The sequence below is a fragment of the Nerophis lumbriciformis genome, linkage group LG02 (genome assembly GCF_033978685.3).
Source record: "Nerophis lumbriciformis linkage group LG02, RoL_Nlum_v2.1, whole genome shotgun sequence".
NCBI lineage: Eukaryota > Metazoa > Chordata > Actinopteri > Syngnathiformes > Syngnathidae > Nerophis > Nerophis lumbriciformis.
The window spans coordinates 60,099,710-60,120,734 of record NC_084549.2 but is presented as its reverse complement, the minus strand read 5'-3'; the positions used below and the strand labels follow the sequence as shown (position 1 = coordinate 60,120,734).

Here is a 21,025-nt window from a genome sequence, read left to right as displayed (position 1 = left end):
AACTCAGGAGCACAATATATAAAACATCTTAACCTACCTACAGAACCAAAATGAATACAATAATTTGTGCAATTGTATTTTTCTAATCAAAATGAGGAAGTCAGGATTAATGGCTACACTGAGCACATTTTGCAGTGCACAGCTTTTCAAAGTGAGGCGTAAAGCGTGATACTGCATGATAGTGTGATACTGATAAAGCATGTTCAGCACGCAGGGGGCCACGCCACACTTTTTAAATGAACAATGCAGAACAATTTCATGAACACAATTATAGTCCTATTGTTGCATCAATACCTCTCAGACGGTATCAAACAGAACTGAGCATTATCTTTGAAAAGGCAGACTTACCGTGTATTGGAGAAATATGTCAACACCATACAAACACAGTGTGCGATGCTATTTATTTCTACATTTTTAGCCATTTTACTTCTGCAAAAGTAGTGTTACTGGCAGTAAATGTGAATGATCCAGGGGTGTCCAAAGTGCGGCCTGCGGCTAATTTTTTACCAAACATTTCCAAAAATACTGTTATCAAAAAAAAAAAAAACATAAAAAAAGGGGAATAAAGGAGAAAACAGGTGAAATGTGGAAAAAGTTGCAATTTTGACTTCAATAACACAACGCTGCCATGTCATTGTTGTCTTTACAACTGTCATTGCTCAAAAAATAATAATGAATCAAAATCAATGGTATGTATTATGGACCTGGCTAAGGCTCCAATTACTTCACATCAAATATTCCGCTTTGAAATATTTTTGGTGGAGAAAAAAAATGCATATTTTGCGTGTTTAACGTAAAAAAAACACGTTTTCTATATTAAAAGGTGAATTAAACAAACAAAACATTAAAAACATAACTTACAATCGACGGATGGATCTTAAGTTAATTTAGAGAGTTAAGTGTTGAAAGTAAAAAAAATGTTTGACATTTTTAACACTTTGAGTGGGATTCTTTTGCAACCCTGAGAACTTTGGTGGGATTTTTTTTTTTACTTTTTATTGCTCAAAATAATAATAATGAATCTAAACCAATGTTGTTATGAATTATTAACCTATCTAAGGCTCCAATTACTTCACATCAAATGTTCCATCCATCCATCCATCCATTTTCTACCGCTTGTCCCTTTTGGGGTTGCGGGGGGTCGCTGCATTCGGGCGGAAGGCGGGGTACACCCTGGACAAGTCGCCACCTCATCGCGGGGCCAACACAGATAGACAGACAACATTCACACTAGGGCCAATTTTAGTGTAGCCAATCAACCTAACATATATATTTTTAATGTTTTATACCATTTTTTTTTATGGCAAGCAAAAACACAAAAATATGTAACATTTCCCCCCAAAATATTTTCGAAGTGGAACAATACTTTTCCCCGAAAGGGACAAGCGGTATAAAAATGGATGGATGGAAGTTAGAATCGACAGATTTTAAGATGATCTAGAGGTTGATGCGTTGAAAAAAAATCTATATATTGGTCATTTAAAAAAAACATGTAATGACTGGAAACCCTTTCAGGTCTCGGGGACCAAACTTGAGGGGAACCCTAAAGGTTAGAAAAAAATATATTTATTGTATTGGTTTTGAAAATGAAAAATACCAAAATGGCATGCTTTAATTTTTCAGTGTGTGGCCCTCCGTGGAAAAAGTTTGGACACCCCTGGTATAAAATAACACATTATTGTTGAAAACATAGAGCATTTTGTATTGAAATGTGCCCACAACAGAAAAAAGCAGTCATGAATAAACATCTGCTGTCATAAAACTGATAGTATTTGGTTCAAACTGGTTGTCTAGAGTGGATGCAAACAAGTCATCAAGTGTCAGTTGGGCAAAGTATTATCGTATTCTAGTAGTATTACAACTTTTGGGGTGTAATATTTGTTTCCACAATACTCAACTTCAAATCTTCATCTCCATCGTTTCTTTCTGACATCTGAGGTCCTTCATGGGTTCCCTCAGCGGGGACATCGGGGTCGGAGAGCGCCTCCTGGCCGCCACACGCCTTAGAAGACGAACATAGGGGCGCGGTTTTGAGCGCCCCCAGCTTGCGGCTGGCCTTGTCGAAGTAGTCCTGCAGCTGTGCCACGGGTCCTCCTACGGAGAAGAGCTGCTCCACATAGGCCTGGGAGTACTGATCCGAGGTGACCAGGTCTGGGTTAAAGGAGGCGGGCGCGGACGCTGTTGAAGTCCAGGTAAGAAATGTTGTGTTAAGTGCGCCAAGTGGCAGAGTTCTTGAAGTTTGCAGGCAAGTGAGATAGAACCGCTGATTTTTTCATGTTTATACTTCACCATGCTGTTGCCAACTACAGAGAGAGGTTACAATTTTACTATTTATGATACAATATGTACACAGACGACTCGACACTTCGAATTTTGCGGCTTCACTCCATCAGGTTTTGAAAATATATAATATTTATCAACACAATCGATTCACATCCATCCATCCATCTATTTTCTACCGCTTATTCCCTTCGGGGTCGCGGGGGGCGCTGGAGCCTATCTCAGCTACAATCGGGCGGAAGGCGGTGTACACCCTGGACAATCCAAATCGCGATTTTTCTTTATTTCGATTCAGAATTTTTGAGAATCAATAAAAAATAATATATATATATTTTTTAAGAATATATTTTTTATTCAAAACATAAACAACTATTATTGATATTATTATTAATACTGATAATACTGTTGCTTTTATACATTTTTGGTTTTGCTTTTTTTTTTTTAGCATTATATTTTGTTGTCCAAATTGCTTTGTAAATTTTCATCCAAAGTATTGCAAAACTTTAATTGGGTTGAAGTAGCTCCATTTTATCTCATTAGATTGATCGACATTCTGTGATTTTTTTGAATAATAATATTTAAAAAATATATTTTGAAAAATATGTTTTTTAGGCCAACACTGTGTAAAAGTCAGGTAAACAACAGGCGGCCCGCCGAACATCACCCAAGTAGGCTTAATGAAACCATTCAAACTCGGGTTGATCATGTATGCAGTACTCCCGCCGCCCCGCAGGGGGCAATAGTGAGGCATATGTGTCACAATGAAGCAGCAGTGGGGTGAGTAGAAGAAGACTACACATTCCAACCCTGAAAAAAATCCTAATAAATTACGAAAATCAGACTTAACAGCGACTGGACAACAAATTATGAATGTTCTGCCCCGAGCAAGTGCTCGAGTCATTGTTTCCTGTCGGACCTTTTAAGCGACGGACACAGTGTTCCAGACAAACAGGAACATTGGTAGAAATCCACACGTTTAATCTTCAACACGAAACTTGGTCAGTAGAAATTGTGCATACAACTCCTTAGTTTGTTTTGTATTGAAATTGCTGACTTCGTGATGTATTTTGTATTCGTTGTCGTTATTTTTGTTTGAGTAACTTTGGCGATCACAGCTCGTTTAATACATGTAGCGCTAAATTTGACCAGTACAGGGTGATAAAGCTACACCTTAGCTTTAATTGTGATGAGTCATTGTGTGCAATGTTCGATTTGGATGTTGTTTCATTTCTATATGCGTTAAAATGTCTAGTTTATTGGTGAATGTATTAACGCTAAACCTATTTTATTCATGTAAAATACACAATGGACCTTATACTTTTGTAATGTTTATTTAATGTTTACATTTTCAGTCTTACAAACCTAAATGAAGGAGCGCCCCCTAGAGAGTCGCCAGCTGTGGTCCGTATGGGCCGTAGCTGTAATCAGTTGTAATACACTTTTCCACCACTTATGGCAGTAATGATAATCTCAAACAAACAGAATAAATCTGGAGCTAAAGTCATAGTCATATGTGCATTTCTTTATTGTAAATTATATATATATATATATATATATATATATATATATATATATATATATATATATATATATATATATATATATATATATATATATATATATATATGAGTCCTTTGTTTTGAAGAATATTTGATTAGGCTTATTTTTTGTAATCAACCTGACCTAAGCATTGATAATAACCTTTGTTGTTAACACATGCTTTCATATCATTTGATAAGGTTGTAAACTGTAAGTAGGGTTCGATATAACTAGAAAATTCCCACCTAAATTTTGACGGGCCTGCTATCTGTGCTGTGAACCTCTGGTCCGGTGTGACATGTCTGAAAACCCATGGAATTTAGGTTTATATGAATATGCAGCTGAGATAGGCTCCAGCACCCCCCACGACCCCAAAAAAGGGACAAGCGGTAAAAAATGGATGGATGGATGAATATAATTAGCAAAAATGCTAGCATAAATTGTTAGGATGTTAACTTCTCTTAAGTTAGCATGCTAACGTTTTATGTTCACTTTTCAGCTAATGTTATATGTTTAAACCTTGATATAGATGTTGATACTTGGAGCCATCTTAAAAGTATGTTAACTTCTCCTAAGTTAGCATGAATTTTAGGTTTATATGAATATAATTAGCAAAAATGCTAGCATAAATTGTTAGCATGCTAACTTAGGAGAAGTTAACATGCTAACAATGTATGCTATCATTTTTGCTAATTATATTCATATAAACCTTTGCTAATTAAGAATATAATTAGCAAAATGCTAGCATAAATTGTTAACATGCTAACAATTTATGCTAGCATTTTTGCTAATTATATTTATATAAACCTTTGCTAATTATGAACATAATTAGCAAAAATGCTAGCATAAATTGTTAGCATGCTAACTTAGGAGAAGTTAATTTGCTAATTATGAACATAATTAGCAAAAATGCTGGCATAAATTGTTAGCAAGTTAACTTCTCCTAAGTTAGCATGCTAACAATTAACTTAGGAGAAGTTAATTTGCTAATTATGAACATAATTAGCAAAAATGCTAGCATAAATTGTTAGCATGCTAACTTAGGAGAAGTTAATTTGCTAATTATGAACATACTTAGCAAAAATGCTAGCATAAATTGTTAGCATGCTAACTTAGAAGAAGTTAACATGCTAACAATTTATGCTAGCATAAATTGTTAGCATGCTAACTTAGTACATTAACTTTTCAACATTAGCTGAAAAGTGAACATAAAACGTCAGCATGGTGACATAAGAAAAGTTAATGTACTTCTCAGATGGGGCCAAGTATCAATTATTTTTAGGTTTATACCAATAAAATAAATAATATATACATAAGAATATAAAAGATAAATATATATAAAAGAAGATAGCATACTTCTAAGAGGGTGGAAAGTATGTGAATGGGTGCTTGCATAGCAGCAGGCCCATAATTATTGAATAAGATTAAACTCAAGAGTATGATTACTAATTCATTGTTAATATTTGAGTGAGCCCCGGGCTCCCCTGTAGTGGAAAAGTTGGGCCCCGAGGTAAAAAAAAAAGTTAAGAACCCCTGTGCTACACTATGGTATTTTAATGTTGGTCATTATGGTGGTATTTAAGTGTTTTTTAAGGCGGTACTTGGTGAACAATGTTTGAGAACCACTGATTTTGTGGTTTTATCCCACCAGCAAACGTTACCTATCTCGGCCTGCAGGGCGGCGAGAGCGATGCTCACACTCTTTCCCGTCTCCCTGTCGGTGAGCGTGAGTCCCGTCATGGACCCTTCCTCGGGTCCCTCGCACGGCGTTGGGAGACCACCTCGACTTTTCACAACCGACACTGTCTTGGACTTGTACCGCCTTGAAGGAACCAAAAAACAAAAACAGAATTTTCACGTGGCAGGTTGACAGGAAGCAGCTGCAGTCGGTCGCATTACGTTAATAAACGCCGTGTCTCGTCAGTCACTCTGGACCAGGTGTGTTTAAATTAAGCTGTTGGTATTTTTTTTAATGACTTGTTTAAAAATATTTCAAGCATGGCTGCCACAACCAACAGGAAGTTGTTGACTTCAAGTTAAGACAGATGCGCTAATTAATGTTGATTTGTGCTTTAAGCTGTCATATTTTATAACAGGTTGACAGCTTTTTGTGTGTGTGTGTGTGTGTGTGTGTGTGTGTGTGTGTGTGTGTGTGTTCTGGCAATGCTTACTTAATGGGGCCATCGCTCTGTTTACACAGTCACCTTTAGGGCACCTCTGACGGTATGGGGACAAAAAAAACAGGTCCCCTTAAGGGAAACCTTTTTAAATGATAGTCAGATCCATTCTGAAGATGCCTAAGTGATTTTTAAGCTTTTTAGTGTTCCTTAGGATGACATTTTCATACAGCATGATTATAAAACATTATTACCTTAAAGTATGATTCACATTCAGAATTGTCCATCCTTCTATATATGGTAGTTGGAGTTGCAGACAACTTTTCAGTAATGTCACAGAAGATGCAGGATTTGCTTTAACATTTAAGTGGTGAAACTTCCTATAAGAGGACAGCTGTAGAGCTGTATTCTGAGGATCATGTCATATTTCATTTTTTTTTTTTTTTTTAAATGGTCCTCAGTAGTCACGTACAAATTTGTGTGAATTCTGCAAAATTATTTAAATTTGGTCCCCATGAACAATATTAACTCTTTTCCCCCAGGGTCCCCAGTAAGAATGATCAGCACATTACTTCATCAATCCAGAGATTTAAAGACGTGTATGAGCTGACTGGGCAGTGGCCATTTTACACCATTTTTTGTATGCCTCCACAACCTGTAGAAAGGGTGATGATGATCAAAAACTTGGTCCCCATTCAAAATTATAGTGTGTGTGTGCGTGTGTGTGTGTGTGTGTGTGTGTGTGTGTGTGTGTGTGTGTGTGTGTGTGTGTGTGTGTGTGTTAAATAGGGAAGGGGTGGGCGATGAAGCCTAAAATCTATATAACGATATAGAGTGAGTACGGAGAGTATTCAGACCCCTTTACATTGTTTACTGTGTTTCATTGCAGCCATATATTAAAATAAAAAAATATATATTTTATTTCTCACACTCTGCACCCCATCTTGGCAGACAAAAACAGGAATGTAGAATTTTTTTGTAAATTTATTAAAAAATTAAAAAATCACATAAGTATTCACAGCCTCAAGTATTTTTCAATACGCTGCCACAAGCTTGGCACACCTATCTTTTGGCAGTTGGGCATGTGATTTTTTTTAGTAGAAATGCTATGGATAACTAGAAGACAGAATGGCACTTCGACTTCCGGTTGAAGGCTCGGTTTAAAAAGAAAATAGCACAAACAATAACTCACCTTTTCAATGTCCCTGCTTGTTTTATTTAACTATTTGCATTATGGCCATCAGCGAAGAAAAATCCCTAAATTAGCCGCACCGTTTTATAAGAGTTGGAAAAAAGCAGAAATGTAGACATTTTTGTAAATGTATTAAAAAAAAAAAAGCACATGTACATAAGTATTCACAGCCTCAAGTATTTTTGAATACGATGTCACAAGCTTAGCACATCTATCTTTTGGCAGTTGGGCACATTTTTTTTTGTTTTTTAGTAAAAACGCTATGGATAACTAGAAGACGGAATGGCACTTCGACTTCCGGTTGAAAGCTCAATATAAAAAGAAGAGCACTGCAGTAACTGCAGTGAGCAAACTCTTCCAAATGATAGTGCCATAGCACAAACAGTAACACACCTTTTCAATGTCCTTGCTGGTTAGTTTTTTGCTAACAATGCTAGCTTGTACGCTAGCACGTACAAATATGCATGAAAACACTCCTAAAGACATCACACGGTTTAGTAAGTAAGAATTGTTTTAGTTATATGTAAAACTTACAAACATTGCTTGGAGTGATGAATGAAGAATCCATATGTGTAGACCTGCTATGGACGGATAGTAGACGGAACGGCACTTTTACTTACGGTTAGTATAAACAGAAGGGCTAAGCAGCACCTCCAAAAGATGGCGCCATAGCACAAACAATAACACACGTATTCAGTGTCCTTGGTCGTTTTTGTTTTTTCTACTATTTACATTACGGCCGTCAGTGAAGAAACATTCATAAATTAGCCGCACGGTTTCATAAGCGCAGGGAAAAAGCAGCGGCTTATAGTCCGGAAATTTACGGTAGTTTTTTTTACTGCCACGGTGGTGAGGATTAGTGAATTTGCGGTGGCTTTGCACTGTAGAGGGACGTTAGCCGTTGCATTGAGGATGCGTTCGTTCGCTTGTCGCTGTCACATTAGCGATATATTATAATGACAGCGTTAAAAACTCTTATCGTCGGCCAAATTGATAAGGAATATATCACACAACCTTAATATCTGGCGTAGGGTTGTACGGTATACCGGTATTAGTATAGTACCGCGATACTAATGAATCATTTTCGTCTGAAACGTACCGGTCCGCCACCCCCCGCGCCCGCGTCGAAGTCACGTCGTGACATTCCTGTTTTTACGAGCAGACGAGCATGTTCGGCAGCGCACAATCACAGAGTACTTACAAGCAGACAAAGTGTGTAGACAGAAAAGGGAGAACGGATGCATTTTGGCTTGAAAACTAAAGATAAAGGTGAAGTTATAACACTGAAACGCCCTCAGGAAGAGATGCTTTAAGACATGGCTGGCTAGCTAGCGGCTAAATTCCATCCGCCGTTGGCAGTGTTGTAGCTACTTCTAAATCACTAATCCTGGTCTCCATGGTGACAAATAAAGTAAGTTTCTTACAAGTATCATCCCTGCAGGACGAGGAATAGCTAAACATGCTTCACTACACACAGTAGCTCACTGCCGTCAAAATGTAAACAAACGTCATTGGTGATCTACACCTAACATCCACTGTAATGATACCAAGTACAGGCACATATCTAGTCGATACTACTATGATTACGTCGATATTTTTTGACATCTTCTTTCGTTTCTTTTTATTTATATTTTGTTTATAAAGTCAGGAAATATGTCCCTGGACACATGAGGACTTTGAATATGACCAATGTATGATCCTGTAACGACTTGCTATCAGATTGATACCCAAATTTGTGGTATCATCCAAAACTAATGTAAAGTATCAAACAACAGAAGAATAAGTGATTCTTACATTTTAACAGAAGTGTAGATAGAACATGTTAAAAGACAAAGTAAGCAGATATTAATAGTAAATGAACACATACATTAATAATTAATTTTCTACCACTTGTCCTTAAAAATGTTGACAAAATAATAGAATGATGAATGACACAATATGTTACTGCATATGTCAGCAGACTAATTAGGAGCCTTTGTTTGTTTACTTCCTACTAAACGATAAATTGTGTCGTATGTTCACTATTTTATTTAAGGAATTAACTGCAATAAAAAACATGTTTAATGTACCCTAAGATTTTTTTGTTAAAATAAAGCCAATAATGCAATTTTTTTGTGGTCCCCTTTATTTAGAAAAGTATCAAAATAATTGTAGTACCAGTACCAAAATATTTGGTGTCGTTACAACACTAATCTGGAGTGTGTGTTTACTGTTGTTAATGTTTGCGTTTTTGTTTTTGTGTGGGCTGACTGATGAAAAATGATAATGCCATGAACAACACATTTCCTGTGAGTGTAATGACCCAATACTTTTGCCCACATAGGACTGGTCAAGTCAAGGTGTTTAATGGGGGTCACGAACCTGTAGGCAGGAACCATCTGTGTCAGGTCCTCCTTGTATTGCTCCAGCACGGCTCTTGCCGCCAGGGGCTCGTGCTGCCCCTCCATGCCAGCCAGGTGCACCAGCATCTGGGTGTGGAACGCTGCCCCGCTGGCCCAGAACCGCAGAGACCTGTGGGTCCGACAGCGTGTCTCAGGGGGATTGAAAAAAAAACGACTGTTCTCGCTCACTATGTCGAGCCCACCTGGAGTCGCACTCCCCCCCCAGCAGGCAGGTCTTGAGCTGGGTCACCGTGAGGCTGAGCTGGCCCTCCAGTCTCAAGAAGTCCTGGACCAGTCGAGTCTTGTTGCTCAGGTTCATCCTGCAGCGCTTCAAGTACTCCTCCATCAGCTCCTGGAGCTCCCACGCTCTCTGCGGGAGGGGACACAACGTAATTGCCCCTTCAAAGCAGACAAAGGCAGTCTTCGCTGTAAATGATGTCAGTAGATAAAAATAAAAAAAACAGTAAAAATAAAAGTGAAACCATTTTATAATTTACAGTAGTTCCATGTAAAAACCACCATAAATGTTACTGTAAAATTCTGACGGTTCTTTTTTACAGTGTACCTGGCGTGACGACGACCCCGACGCCTTCACTTTCCCCCCGGCGGACGGCTGCTTGGACGACATGTAGACCAAGTCCATCACCATGGCGACTGCCAACCCCAGGAGGCCCGCCAGGCGCGGCTCATCTGAGAATGAAGACAGCCGTCCAATCAGATCCTTCAGGTAGGTGGGCGCCTTGTCGCCGATGTGGCTCTGCAGCTGGAGGACACATTTCAACACAAAGGGCTTTGATGGCGCTATCTGCAGGGCAAAATGAGTGTCCAGCAGAGGGCTCTGTCAACATTTTCAAGCAGGAAGATGCTTTGACAAGATTTTGTGGGCTTTCGTTTTTATTTTTTTTCGAGAATGGAAATATTTGGGAAAAAAAAGGAATTTTTCCCGTCATAAAATAATGTCCACACAGATAAAGCCGACAACATTAAAAAAATAGCTCCAAGAAACGCTTCAATGAGTCGAGATTACCCATACCATGCTGTAGGGTACGTTAGTGTGGGTAAATCAAGCGCTCCTTTTCGTTACCGTGCTGTCCTAAACGTCCCCATGAGCTCGTTGTAAACAAACATTGCGTGGACCGTGTGTGACCTTTTCCAATGTTCCAGAGGAAGCCTTTCCGTGTGTTACATGCTCCAAATATTCTGCTGAAATTTTGCCAAGAGGTAAAAAAAAATTATTTAAATTTTTTTTTAAATACATCACGCTTCAACACATCAAGCCTCATCGGCCACCTAAAACAGCAGCACTGCTAGGAAGGTTTTCTGAAAGCTGCTGCAGCTTCCACGCCACTAATGAGGACTAGGGATGTCCCGATCCGATATTTGGATCGGATCGGCCGCCGATATTTGCCAAAAAATGCGTATCCGCAAGGCATGGGAAAATGCCGATCCAGATCCAGTTTAAAAAAAACTTGAGTCCGTGTTTTCCAACGCACCGATTTAAATAATACATTCCACTTTTCTGCTGATCGCTAATTTCCGTTCCGCATTTTCCAGCACACCTTCCACACATCCACAGGTCTGTGGATTCTCACGCAGTTGCGTTTAGCTGCTGGCATTACACGACAGGCTCTTCTCACTCTCTCCTGTGACTCCCTCCCACAGACAGCAAGCGCACCTTCTTACACACGTCACATACTGTCACGTCATACGTCACATACTGTCACGTCATACGTCACATACGTATACGTCCTCTCCCAGCAGAGAGGTAGCAGCATGGCTAACGTTAGCTGTGATGCTAGCGCAGCCGCTAAGGTGCGCGCCTGTGCAATTGCACACTGCTCAGCGTCCTCTGCGCACGGCAAATCTATGCCACGCACAAAATCAAATAAGAAAATAAGCGCATAACAATTTTCGACACACGGACACGACAGAGAAAACAGTTTTCGTCATCATTGTTCAAATATTGTAACGTCTGTCGAGACGCTTATCTCCATTCGGTGCCACACGCCCACACCATCAAAATGCCGAGGCAAACATTTTCAGATCAACACCGTATGAAAAAAAAATAGTGATTTTTTTAGTTGTGATTTCCTTCTCTGCATGAAAGTTTAAAAGTATCATATATTAATGCAGTATGAAGAAGAATGTTTTAATGTAAACACATAGAATCATCATACTGCTGTGATTATATGCATCAAGTGTTCATTCAAGGCTAAGGCAAAATATCCACATATATATGGTGTATCGCGATATGGCCTTAAAATATCGCAATATTAAAAAAAAGGCCATATCGCCCAGCCCTAGTTCAACGATGCCATTTCTGTTTGTCATGTATAATTTTGTCTATTTTGTGTTTATCCTTGAATAAACAGGTCAGTTTCTTGTTACCAACCATTGTGTATTATTCAAACTCCCCTAATTCAGCTGGCTAGTTGTTATCAAGAGTACTAAAACCCTTTTCAACATGATTCTGACAACTAAGTAGGCTAAATAACTTTAAACTTTAATACATGCTCGGATAGGCCAGTATCGGTCAGTATCGGTATCGGATCGGAAGTGCAAAAACAATATCGGTATCGGATCGGAAGTGCAAAAACCTGGATCGGGACATCCCTAATGAAGACAAACTCAAATACCGGATTTTATGGACTATAGAGCGCACCGCTACATAAGCCACACCCACTACATTTTAGAAGAAAAAAATATGTTTCCATATATTAGCCGCACCAGACTATAAGCCGTAGATATATAAGTTGTAAAATGAGTTATTTCCACAGAAAGATTTAGTTTTGAATTTCCATACCTTAATTGTTTCCATACGGTGTATGTAACATGGCAGTAAAACAGCTGATCAAACAAAACAGAAGTCATCGCCATGGACCCACTAGCTGCGCAAGCTAGCTCTCCAATCAGCTAAACAGACTCAATAACTCCACGGTGACATCTTGGTGAATTTACAAAAATGAAACAGTACAAAAAGAATGCCATTGTAAGTTAATAATACTAACAGGGACTCTTGTAAACGTGCTGGCATATTAGCTCATGCTAATGACGCAACAATACCATAGCACGTACAAATATGCATGAAAACACTCCTACAGACATCACACATAGGACGGTTTAGTAAATAAGAATTTCTTTATTATTTTGTAAAACTTACAAACGTTGCTTGGAGTGAAGAATTAGGAATCTATACGAGTAGAACCGTATGGACGGCGAGAAGACGAAACGGCACTTTGACTTCCGGTTGAAAGCACTAAATCAGGGGTGTCCAAACTTTTTCCACAAAGGGCCGCATGACGGGGGCCATTTTGATATTTTGTAAAAAACAAAATTATGAAAAAAAAAATATCATGTACAGACAGATTATATATATTCATAGTGCCAGCTTTGTGTAATTGATGACAAAGTGTAATATCATTAGTTATTACAGGGGTGTCCAAAGTGCGGCCAGGGGGCCATTTGGGGACTCAAGCTCGAGTTTTGTTTGCCCACAAACATATTGGCGTAGAAAAACAACAGTAAAAATGTAATAAAAAGGGCAAAAAGACAAAATGTAATAAGAAAAAGTTGACATTTTGATACTACTACTAATACAATGTGTCACTTATAACACAAAGCTGACACTAAGTGTTGATATATATAGTCCTTTGGTTGACTTACCGTATTTTCAACACTATAAGGCGCACCGGATTATAAGGCGCACCTTCAATGAATGGCCTATTTTAAAACTGAGTTCATATATAAGGCGCACCGCTTTATAAGGCGCATAGAATAGACGCTACAGTAGAGGCTGGGGTTACGTTATGCATCCATTAGATGGAGCTGCGCAAAAGGGAGTGTCAACAAAACAAATAGTGATGGTACTGACACTTCTACTTGCTGCTCTCTGTTCAACAACCCACTGTTCCAGTTTGTCCTCCAACTGGAGCCATCTCGCTTTGTTCCCTCGAAACTCTGTTTAGTCTTCTTTACTTGGCGCAGGTCATCATGTAGCTTCCTCCACTTCCGCACCATTGATTCGTTAATGTTAAATTCTCTCGCTGCTGCTCTATTCCCGTGTTCTACTGCGTGACTGATCGCCTTGATTTTAAACTCTTTGTCGTAAGCGTGTCTCTTAATAGGAGCCATTTTTGGGTCTTTACATAAAGTATAGATCTCGCAACTATGGTAAGCAGCCGCCAACTTCATTTTCCCCCGTAGAAGAAGCGCTTCTTCTTCTACGTAGAAGAAGAAGCGCTTCTTCTTTTACGGTAAGCAGCCGCCAACTTCATTTTCCCCCGTAGAAGAAGAAGCGCTTCTTCTTCTAGGGTAAGCAGCCGTAGAAGGGGGATAATGAAGTCGGCGTAGTTACCGTAGTTGCGAGACCTGTTGTGGCTCAATATTGGTCCATATATAAAGCGCACCGGATTATAAGGCGCACGTTAGCTTTTGAGGAAATTGGAGGTTTTTAGGTGCGCCTTATAGTGCGGAAAATACGGTAATAATAATAATAATACCTGGGATTTATTAGACGATCAAATTTTGTATGAAATGTTCAGCTTTTTTCTCATTACGTTACATATTTTTGCTCTTTTTTTTACATTTTTACTGTTGTGTTTTTCTGACATCTTGCGGGCCAGCAAAACTTGAGCTGCGGGCCGCAAATGGCCCCCTTGCCGCACTTTTGGACACCCTTGCACTAAATGGAAGGACACTGCAGCACCTGCAGTGAGCAAACTCGTCCACAAGATGGCACCGTAGCACAAACAATAACAAAACTTTTCATTGTCCCAGCCTGTTTTTTATTTATTTATTGTTTTTACTATTTGCATTATGGCCGTCAGCGAAGACGAATCCATAAATTAGCCTCACCGTTCAAAGTGTAGGAAAAAGTTAGCGGCTTTACATACAAATAATGAATAAAATTGATACATATTAAAATTTAACGTCACTTTTATCTTCATTGAAGACTTGTTGGCGATGTCTGCGAGGGGTTTAAAGGAAGGAGGGGAGGGCAGTACTTGAATGCAATAGTGTTTCTCACCTTCTTTATCCGAGTGCTGGCATTGGCAACTTTCTTTGGGCCCTCGGTGGATGACTTTGCAGTCAATGAAAAGAAGAAATGAGACTGCATCCCCAATGCGTGGGATTATTGACTCGTTTGTTACGTACTATTTTTGGTCGTATGAGAACTACAGAAGTCGACGAAAACCGGGGCAAGATTTGGGCAGAAATGTTCGCCAAGAACCGAATTATCATCGAAAAGTAGGCCATGCAAAAACCGAGCTATAACTATACGCCTATAATTGTTTTTTTAAATTGGCACAGAATTTATAATGTGTTGATGAATTATGAGGTTATGTAGTCGACAAGGTTTGTTCGTCGGTCACTTTGCAACGATAACGGATTTTGATTAAACTTTCAGGAATTGTCAGAAATGGGATAAGGAGCAAGTGATTACATTTTGGTGGTGATCCGGATCATTTCTACTACGTTACCTTACGTTTACGTGACCAGGCACAACCTCTCTGTATGTGTGTATGCCCGCGGCCCCGCCTCCACCCACAGTGTTTTTCTAGTCATTTATTGTTTTAAAGTCATCAATTAATTTATTTTCTTGGCATTTCAACTTAATCAACAGTCAATTTCTGGGGGAACTAAATTTAAAGTTTTGGTTTTTTTTCTTTATTTTTTAGCATGGTACCTTAAACCTTATCAGTGGGTTGTTTGTCTGTTTGTTTGTTAGCAACATAGCTCAAAAGGTTGTGGGCGCTTTTTGATGGAACCTTCAGGAAATGGGATAAGTAGAAAGTGATTAGATTTTGGGGGTGATCCGGATTATCTTCTGGATTCAAGATTTTTTAAGAGGATTCTTTACTATTGAGAGACAGACCTGCACTCTCCAAGTGCTTTTCTAGTTATTAATTGTTTTAAAGTCATCAATGAATGTATTTTCTTGGCATTTCAATTTGGTCCCAGTCAACTTCTGAGAGAACTGACATTTATATTTTTGCTTTTTTTTATTTTATTTTTAGCATGGCACATTAAACCTTATCAGTACCGTATTTTCCGCACTATAAGGCGCACCGGATTATTAGCCGCACCTTCAATGAATGGCATATTTCATAACTTTGTCCACCAATAAGCCGCCCCGGACTATAAGCCGCGCCTATGCTGCGCTAAAGGGAATGTCAAAAAAACAGTCAGATAGGTCAGTCAAACTTTAATAATATATTAAAAACCAGCGTTCTAACAACTCTGTTCACTCCTAAAATGTACGCAAATGTGCAATCACAAACATAGTAAAATTCAAAATAGTGCAGAGCAATAGCAACATAATGTTGCTCGAACGTTAATGTCACAACACACAAAATAAACATAGCGCTCACTTTCTGAAGTTATTCTTCATTCGTAAATCCTTCGTCTTCGGTGTCCGAAGTGAAAAGTTGGGCAAATGTGAGATCCAAAATGGCCGGTTCCGTCTCGTCGAAGTCATCGGAGTCAGTGTCACTGTTATCCAGCAGTTCTGTGAATCCTGCCTTCCGGAAAGCTCGGACCACAGTTGTGACCGAAATATCTGCCCAGGCATTTACGATCCACTGGCAGATGTTGGCGTATGTCGTCTGGCGCTGCCTCCCTGTCTTAGTGAATGTGTGTTCGCCTTCTGTCATCCATTGTTCCCACGCAGTTAGCAGTCTAGCTTCGAATGCCCTGTTGACACCAATATCTAGCGGCTGGAGGTCTTTTGTCAATCCACCCGGAATGACGGCGAGTATTGAATTAAGCGCGTAAGCGTGTCTCTTACTGTGATGTTATGAGCTAGCAAATATAACAACTACACTACCCAGCATGCAACGATAGTTACGAGCATGCGCGGTAGCCCTGAGAAGCGTTGTATGCTGGGAGTTAGAATGTGGTTATGAGCACGCTGTGAGTAAACGTTGAGAACTCAGTTAACACGCCTCGTCTGCATTATTTATAATTAGACAGACAACACACTTAATAGGAGCCATTTTGGGGTCTTTACATAAACACACAAATGGAAATGAAACGTCACATATCCCAGCATGCACCGCGCGCTTCTTCTTCTTCCACTGTTCCCACGCAGTTAGCAGTCTAGCTTCGAATGCCCTGTTGACACCAATATCTAGCGGCTGGAGGTCTTTTGTCAATCCACCCGGAATGACGGCGAGTATTGAATTAAGCGCGTAAGCGTGTCTCTTAATGTGATGTTATGAGCTAGCAAATATAACAACTACACTACCCAGCATGCAACGATAGTTACGAGCATGCGCGGTAGCCCTGAGAAGCGTTGTTGTATGCTGGGAGTTAGAATGTGGTTATGAGCACGCTGTGAGTAAACGTTGAGAACTCAGTTAACACGCCTCGTCTGCATTATTTATAATTAGACAGACAACACACTTAATAGGAGCCATTTTGGGGTCTTTACATAAACACACAAATGGAAATGAAACGTCACATATCCCAGCATGCACCGCGCGCTTCTTCTTCTTCCGGGGGCGGGTGGTTGCTTACAGTACAAGAAGAAGCGCTTCCTGTTCTATGGGGGCGGGTGCTTACCTTGGCGGTTGCTTGCGTAGAAGAAGAAGCGCTTCCTGCTCTACCGGGAAAAAAGATGGCGGCTGTTTACCGAAGTTGCGAGAACGAAACTTTATGAAAATGAATCTTAATATTTATCCATATATAAAGCGCACCGGGTTAAAAGCCGCACTGTCAGCTTTTGAGTAAATTTGTGGTTTTTAGGTGCGGCTAATGGTGCGGAAAATACGGTATGTTTGTTTGTTTGTCTGTCGGCTTGTGTGTTTGTTTGTGTGTTAGTTAGTTAGCAATGTAACTCAAAAGGTTATGGGAGGATTTTGATAAGACTTCCAGGAAATGTCAGAAATGGGATAAGGAACAAGGGATCATATTTTGGGGATGATCCGGATTACCTTCTGGATTCAGGTTTTTTTTTTTTTATGGATTCTTTACTATTGAGAGACAGACCTGCACTCTCCAAGTACTTTTCTAGTTATTAATTGTTTTAAAGTCATCAATGAATGTATTTTCTTGGCATTTCAATTTGGTCCCAGTCATCTTCTGAGAGAACTGACATTTATATTTTTGCTTCTATTGATTTTATTTTTAGCATGGCACATTAAACCTTATTAGTAGTTTGTTTGTCTGTTTGGCTGCTTGTTTGTTTGTTAGCAACATGGCTCAAAAGATTTTGGGAGGATTGTGATGAAACGTTGACATAAGGAGCAAGTGATGAAATGTTGGGGGTGATCCGGATTACCTTCTAGATTCAGGATGTCTTAAACTACGGTAATTATTTACTATTGAGAGACAGACCTGCACTCTCCAAATGTTTTTCTAGTTATTCATTATTTTAAAGTCCGTAATGAATGTTTTTCCTTGGCATTTCAATTTGGTCCCAGGCAATTTTGTAGGGAACTGACATTCACAGTTTTGCTTTTGTTGCTTTTATTTTTAGCATGGCACATCAAACCTTATCAATGGTTCGTCTGTCTGCTTGTTTGTTTGTTAGCAACATAGCTCAAAAAGTTTTTGAAGGATTTTGATGAAACGTTCAGGAAATGTCAGAAATTAAATTTGGTTGTACTTGTGCAATGTCAATAAAGAGCAAGGATAAGGAGCTAGATTTTGGGGGTGATCCGGATTACCGTCTAGATTCATGATTTCTTAAGAAGACTCTTTACTATTGAGAAACAGACCTGCACTCTCTAAGTGCTTTTCGAGTCATTTATTATTTTTTAAATGTATTTTCTTGGCATTTCGATTTGGTCCCAGTCAATTTCTGAGGGAACTGACATTTATAAGTTTGCTTTGATTGCTTTTATTTTTTAGCATAGTTGTTTTTCAATGGAACAAAAGTGCACCTCATGCGAAACAAGTGATTTAATTTTGCCTCATTCCAAGCACTTAAACGAACAAAATTATTGGACTTTTTCTGTCAGAGAAGCAGCGATGTCCTGGCATTGCCTCAAAGTCCTTGCTGAGCACATTGCCCACAGCCACTAGGGGGGATGTTTGCATTGTATTCTGACATTATTATGATGTATATTTTCACTAAATAGATTTTTTGAACTGACATGTTTTTTTTCCAGTTTCAGATCTGATTTACCTGCAGTAGTTCTTCCTGTAGGCGAGACCTGGAGTCCTCGTCCTGACTGGTGAGCAGCAGAGGGTGCACCACACCGAGGTCAGGTATGGCTCCGCCCTCTAGCATCCTCTGGTAGAGGAGCGAGCCAACGGCCTGTTTTACCTTGGAGAGGTCTTCTTCTGATGACAGCAGCTGGCCCATGTCGTTTATGGGTCATCTAAGAAGAAGATGCAGATGTTTGGCTTCAAGACTGTCATCAGCAAAACGGCTGCATTATGTTCCAAACAGAATTCTTGAAGCATAGAATCGATCGCAGCTGGACTGGTCAGGTTTCAGGCTTCATCAGTTCATGCTCAAAAACTACATAGGACAGGTCTCGTCTAAGGGGATGGTGCAGGATCCAAAGTACCGTCAATTCCGGGCTACAGAGCGTACCGGTGTTAAAGCCGCACCAACCACATTTTAGAAGAAATAAATATGTTTGCATATATACCGGTACAAAATATTTTGTAATGTTTATTTACATACCTTAGTTGTTTCCAAACGGCAAACAAGGCAGTAAAACAGCTGATCGAACAAAACAGAAGTATCGTCATGGACCCACCAGCTGCGCAAGCTAACTCTCCAATCAGCTAAACAGACTCAATAAAACCACAATGACATTTTGGTCAATTTATGAAACTGAAACAATACAAAAAGAATGACAATGTAAGCACTCGTAAATGTGTTAGCATATTCGCTAATACTAACGACGCTAGTTTGATTATATTATGATAGCATGCACTTGGGATGGCGTGGCGTGGTTGGGAGAGTGGCCGTGCCAGCAACCTGAGGGTTCCTGGTTCAATCCTCACCTTCTACCAACCTTGTCACGTCCGTTGTATCCTTGAGCAAGACACTTCACCCTTGCTCCTGATGGGTCGTGGTTAGGGCCTTGCATGGCAGCTCCCGCCATCAGTGTGTGAATGTGTGTGTGAATGGGTGAATGTGGAAATAGTGTCAAAGCGCCTTGAGTACTTTGAAGGTAGAAAAGCGCTATACAAGTATAACCCATTTACCATTTTGTGGTTTAAAAAAGAAATTTAAAAATTTTAATGAATCGCAATTCTTATTCGGAACAATTCTTAATCGATTAAAAAAATCTAAAATCCATGTATTAATTTTTTTGTGTAGTTAATCATAGAACTGGCACCCAATGTTAATAAAAAGGTATTGATTTTGAATTGAAAATCGATTCTGAATAGAATCGTTACACCCAAGAATTGAATTGTGTAGTGCCCAAAAATTCAGAGCCCCAGTACATATAAATGTGCATGAAAACACTCCTACAAACATCACACATGGGACGCTTTAGTAAGTATGAATTGTTTTAGTTATATTGTAAAACTAAAACGTTGTTTGGAGTGATGAATGAAGAATCATTTCGAGCAAGAAACGTTATGGACGGTTTTACTTCCGGTTCAAGGCATTAACACTGGAAGCACATTTTCAACAATAACAATAACAGACCATTTCAGTGTCTGTTGAAAACTATGTGTTGAATACAAAACATGGCAGTTAGCGAAGAAAAAAATACATAAATTATCCGCACCGTTTTAAGAGCCGCAAGCGTAAGAAAAAGTACAGGCTCATAGTCCAAAAAAAACAATATCCATCCTCTCTCAGGTACGGACATGCTCCAACAAGAATGGTTCAGCTCTTTTGTGGCGCCAAACGACAAAAGATCTTAACTAGAGATGTCGAATAATGGCTTTTTTGCCGATATCCGATATTCCGATATTGTCCAACTCTTAATTACCGATTCCGATATCAACCGATACCGATATATACAGTCGTGGAATTAACACATTATTATGCCTAATTTTGTTGTGATGCCCCGCTGGATGTATCAAACAATGTAACAAGGTTTCCCAAAATAAATCAACTCAAGTTATGGAAAAAAAATGCTAACATGTCACTGCCATATTTATTATTGAAGTCACAAAGTGCATTATTTTTTTAACATGCCTCTAAACAGCAGCTTGGAATTTGGGACATGCTCTCCCTGAGAGAACATGAGGAGGTTGAGTTGGGCGGGGTTGGTGGGGGGGGGGGGGGTGTAGCAGGGGGTGTATATTGTAGCATCCCGGAAGAGTTAGTGCTGCAAGGGGTTCTGGGTATTTGTTTTGTTGTGTTTACTATGTGTTTACTAAAAATGGGACCCATTACCTCCCTGCTTGGCACTCAGCATCAAGGGTTGGAATTGGGGGTTAAATCACCAAAATGATTCCCGGGCGCGGCCACCGCTGCTGCCCACTGCTCCCCTCACCTCCCTAGGGGGTGATCAAGGGTGATGGGTCAAATGCAGAGAATAATCTCGCCACACCTAGTGTGTGTGTGACAATCATTGGTACTTTAACTTTAACTT

General features: G+C 39.5%; 1 protein-coding gene across 1 annotated transcript in view; it reads right to left on the bottom strand.

Annotated features, from left to right (window-relative positions):
* Positions 1 to 1,301: 1,301 nt before the first annotated feature.
* LOC133609912 (uncharacterized) overlaps positions 1,302 to 21,025 on the bottom strand; it is a 38,358-nt gene continuing 18,634 nt past the window's right edge. Inside the window, exons 2-7 of the mRNA XM_061965978.1 lie at positions 18,640 to 18,835; positions 10,075 to 10,272; positions 9,713 to 9,879; positions 9,490 to 9,639; positions 5,481 to 5,641; positions 1,302 to 2,178 (exon numbers count right to left, since the gene is read on the bottom strand). Of these exons, the coding sequence (XP_061821962.1) occupies positions 1,856 to 2,178; positions 5,481 to 5,641; positions 9,490 to 9,639; positions 9,713 to 9,879; positions 10,075 to 10,272; positions 18,640 to 18,819 (1,179 nt within the window). The 5' untranslated portion in view covers positions 18,820 to 18,835 and the 3' untranslated portion in view covers positions 1,302 to 1,855. The remainder of the gene's footprint in view (positions 2,179 to 5,480; positions 5,642 to 9,489; positions 9,640 to 9,712; positions 9,880 to 10,074; positions 10,273 to 18,639; positions 18,836 to 21,025) is intronic.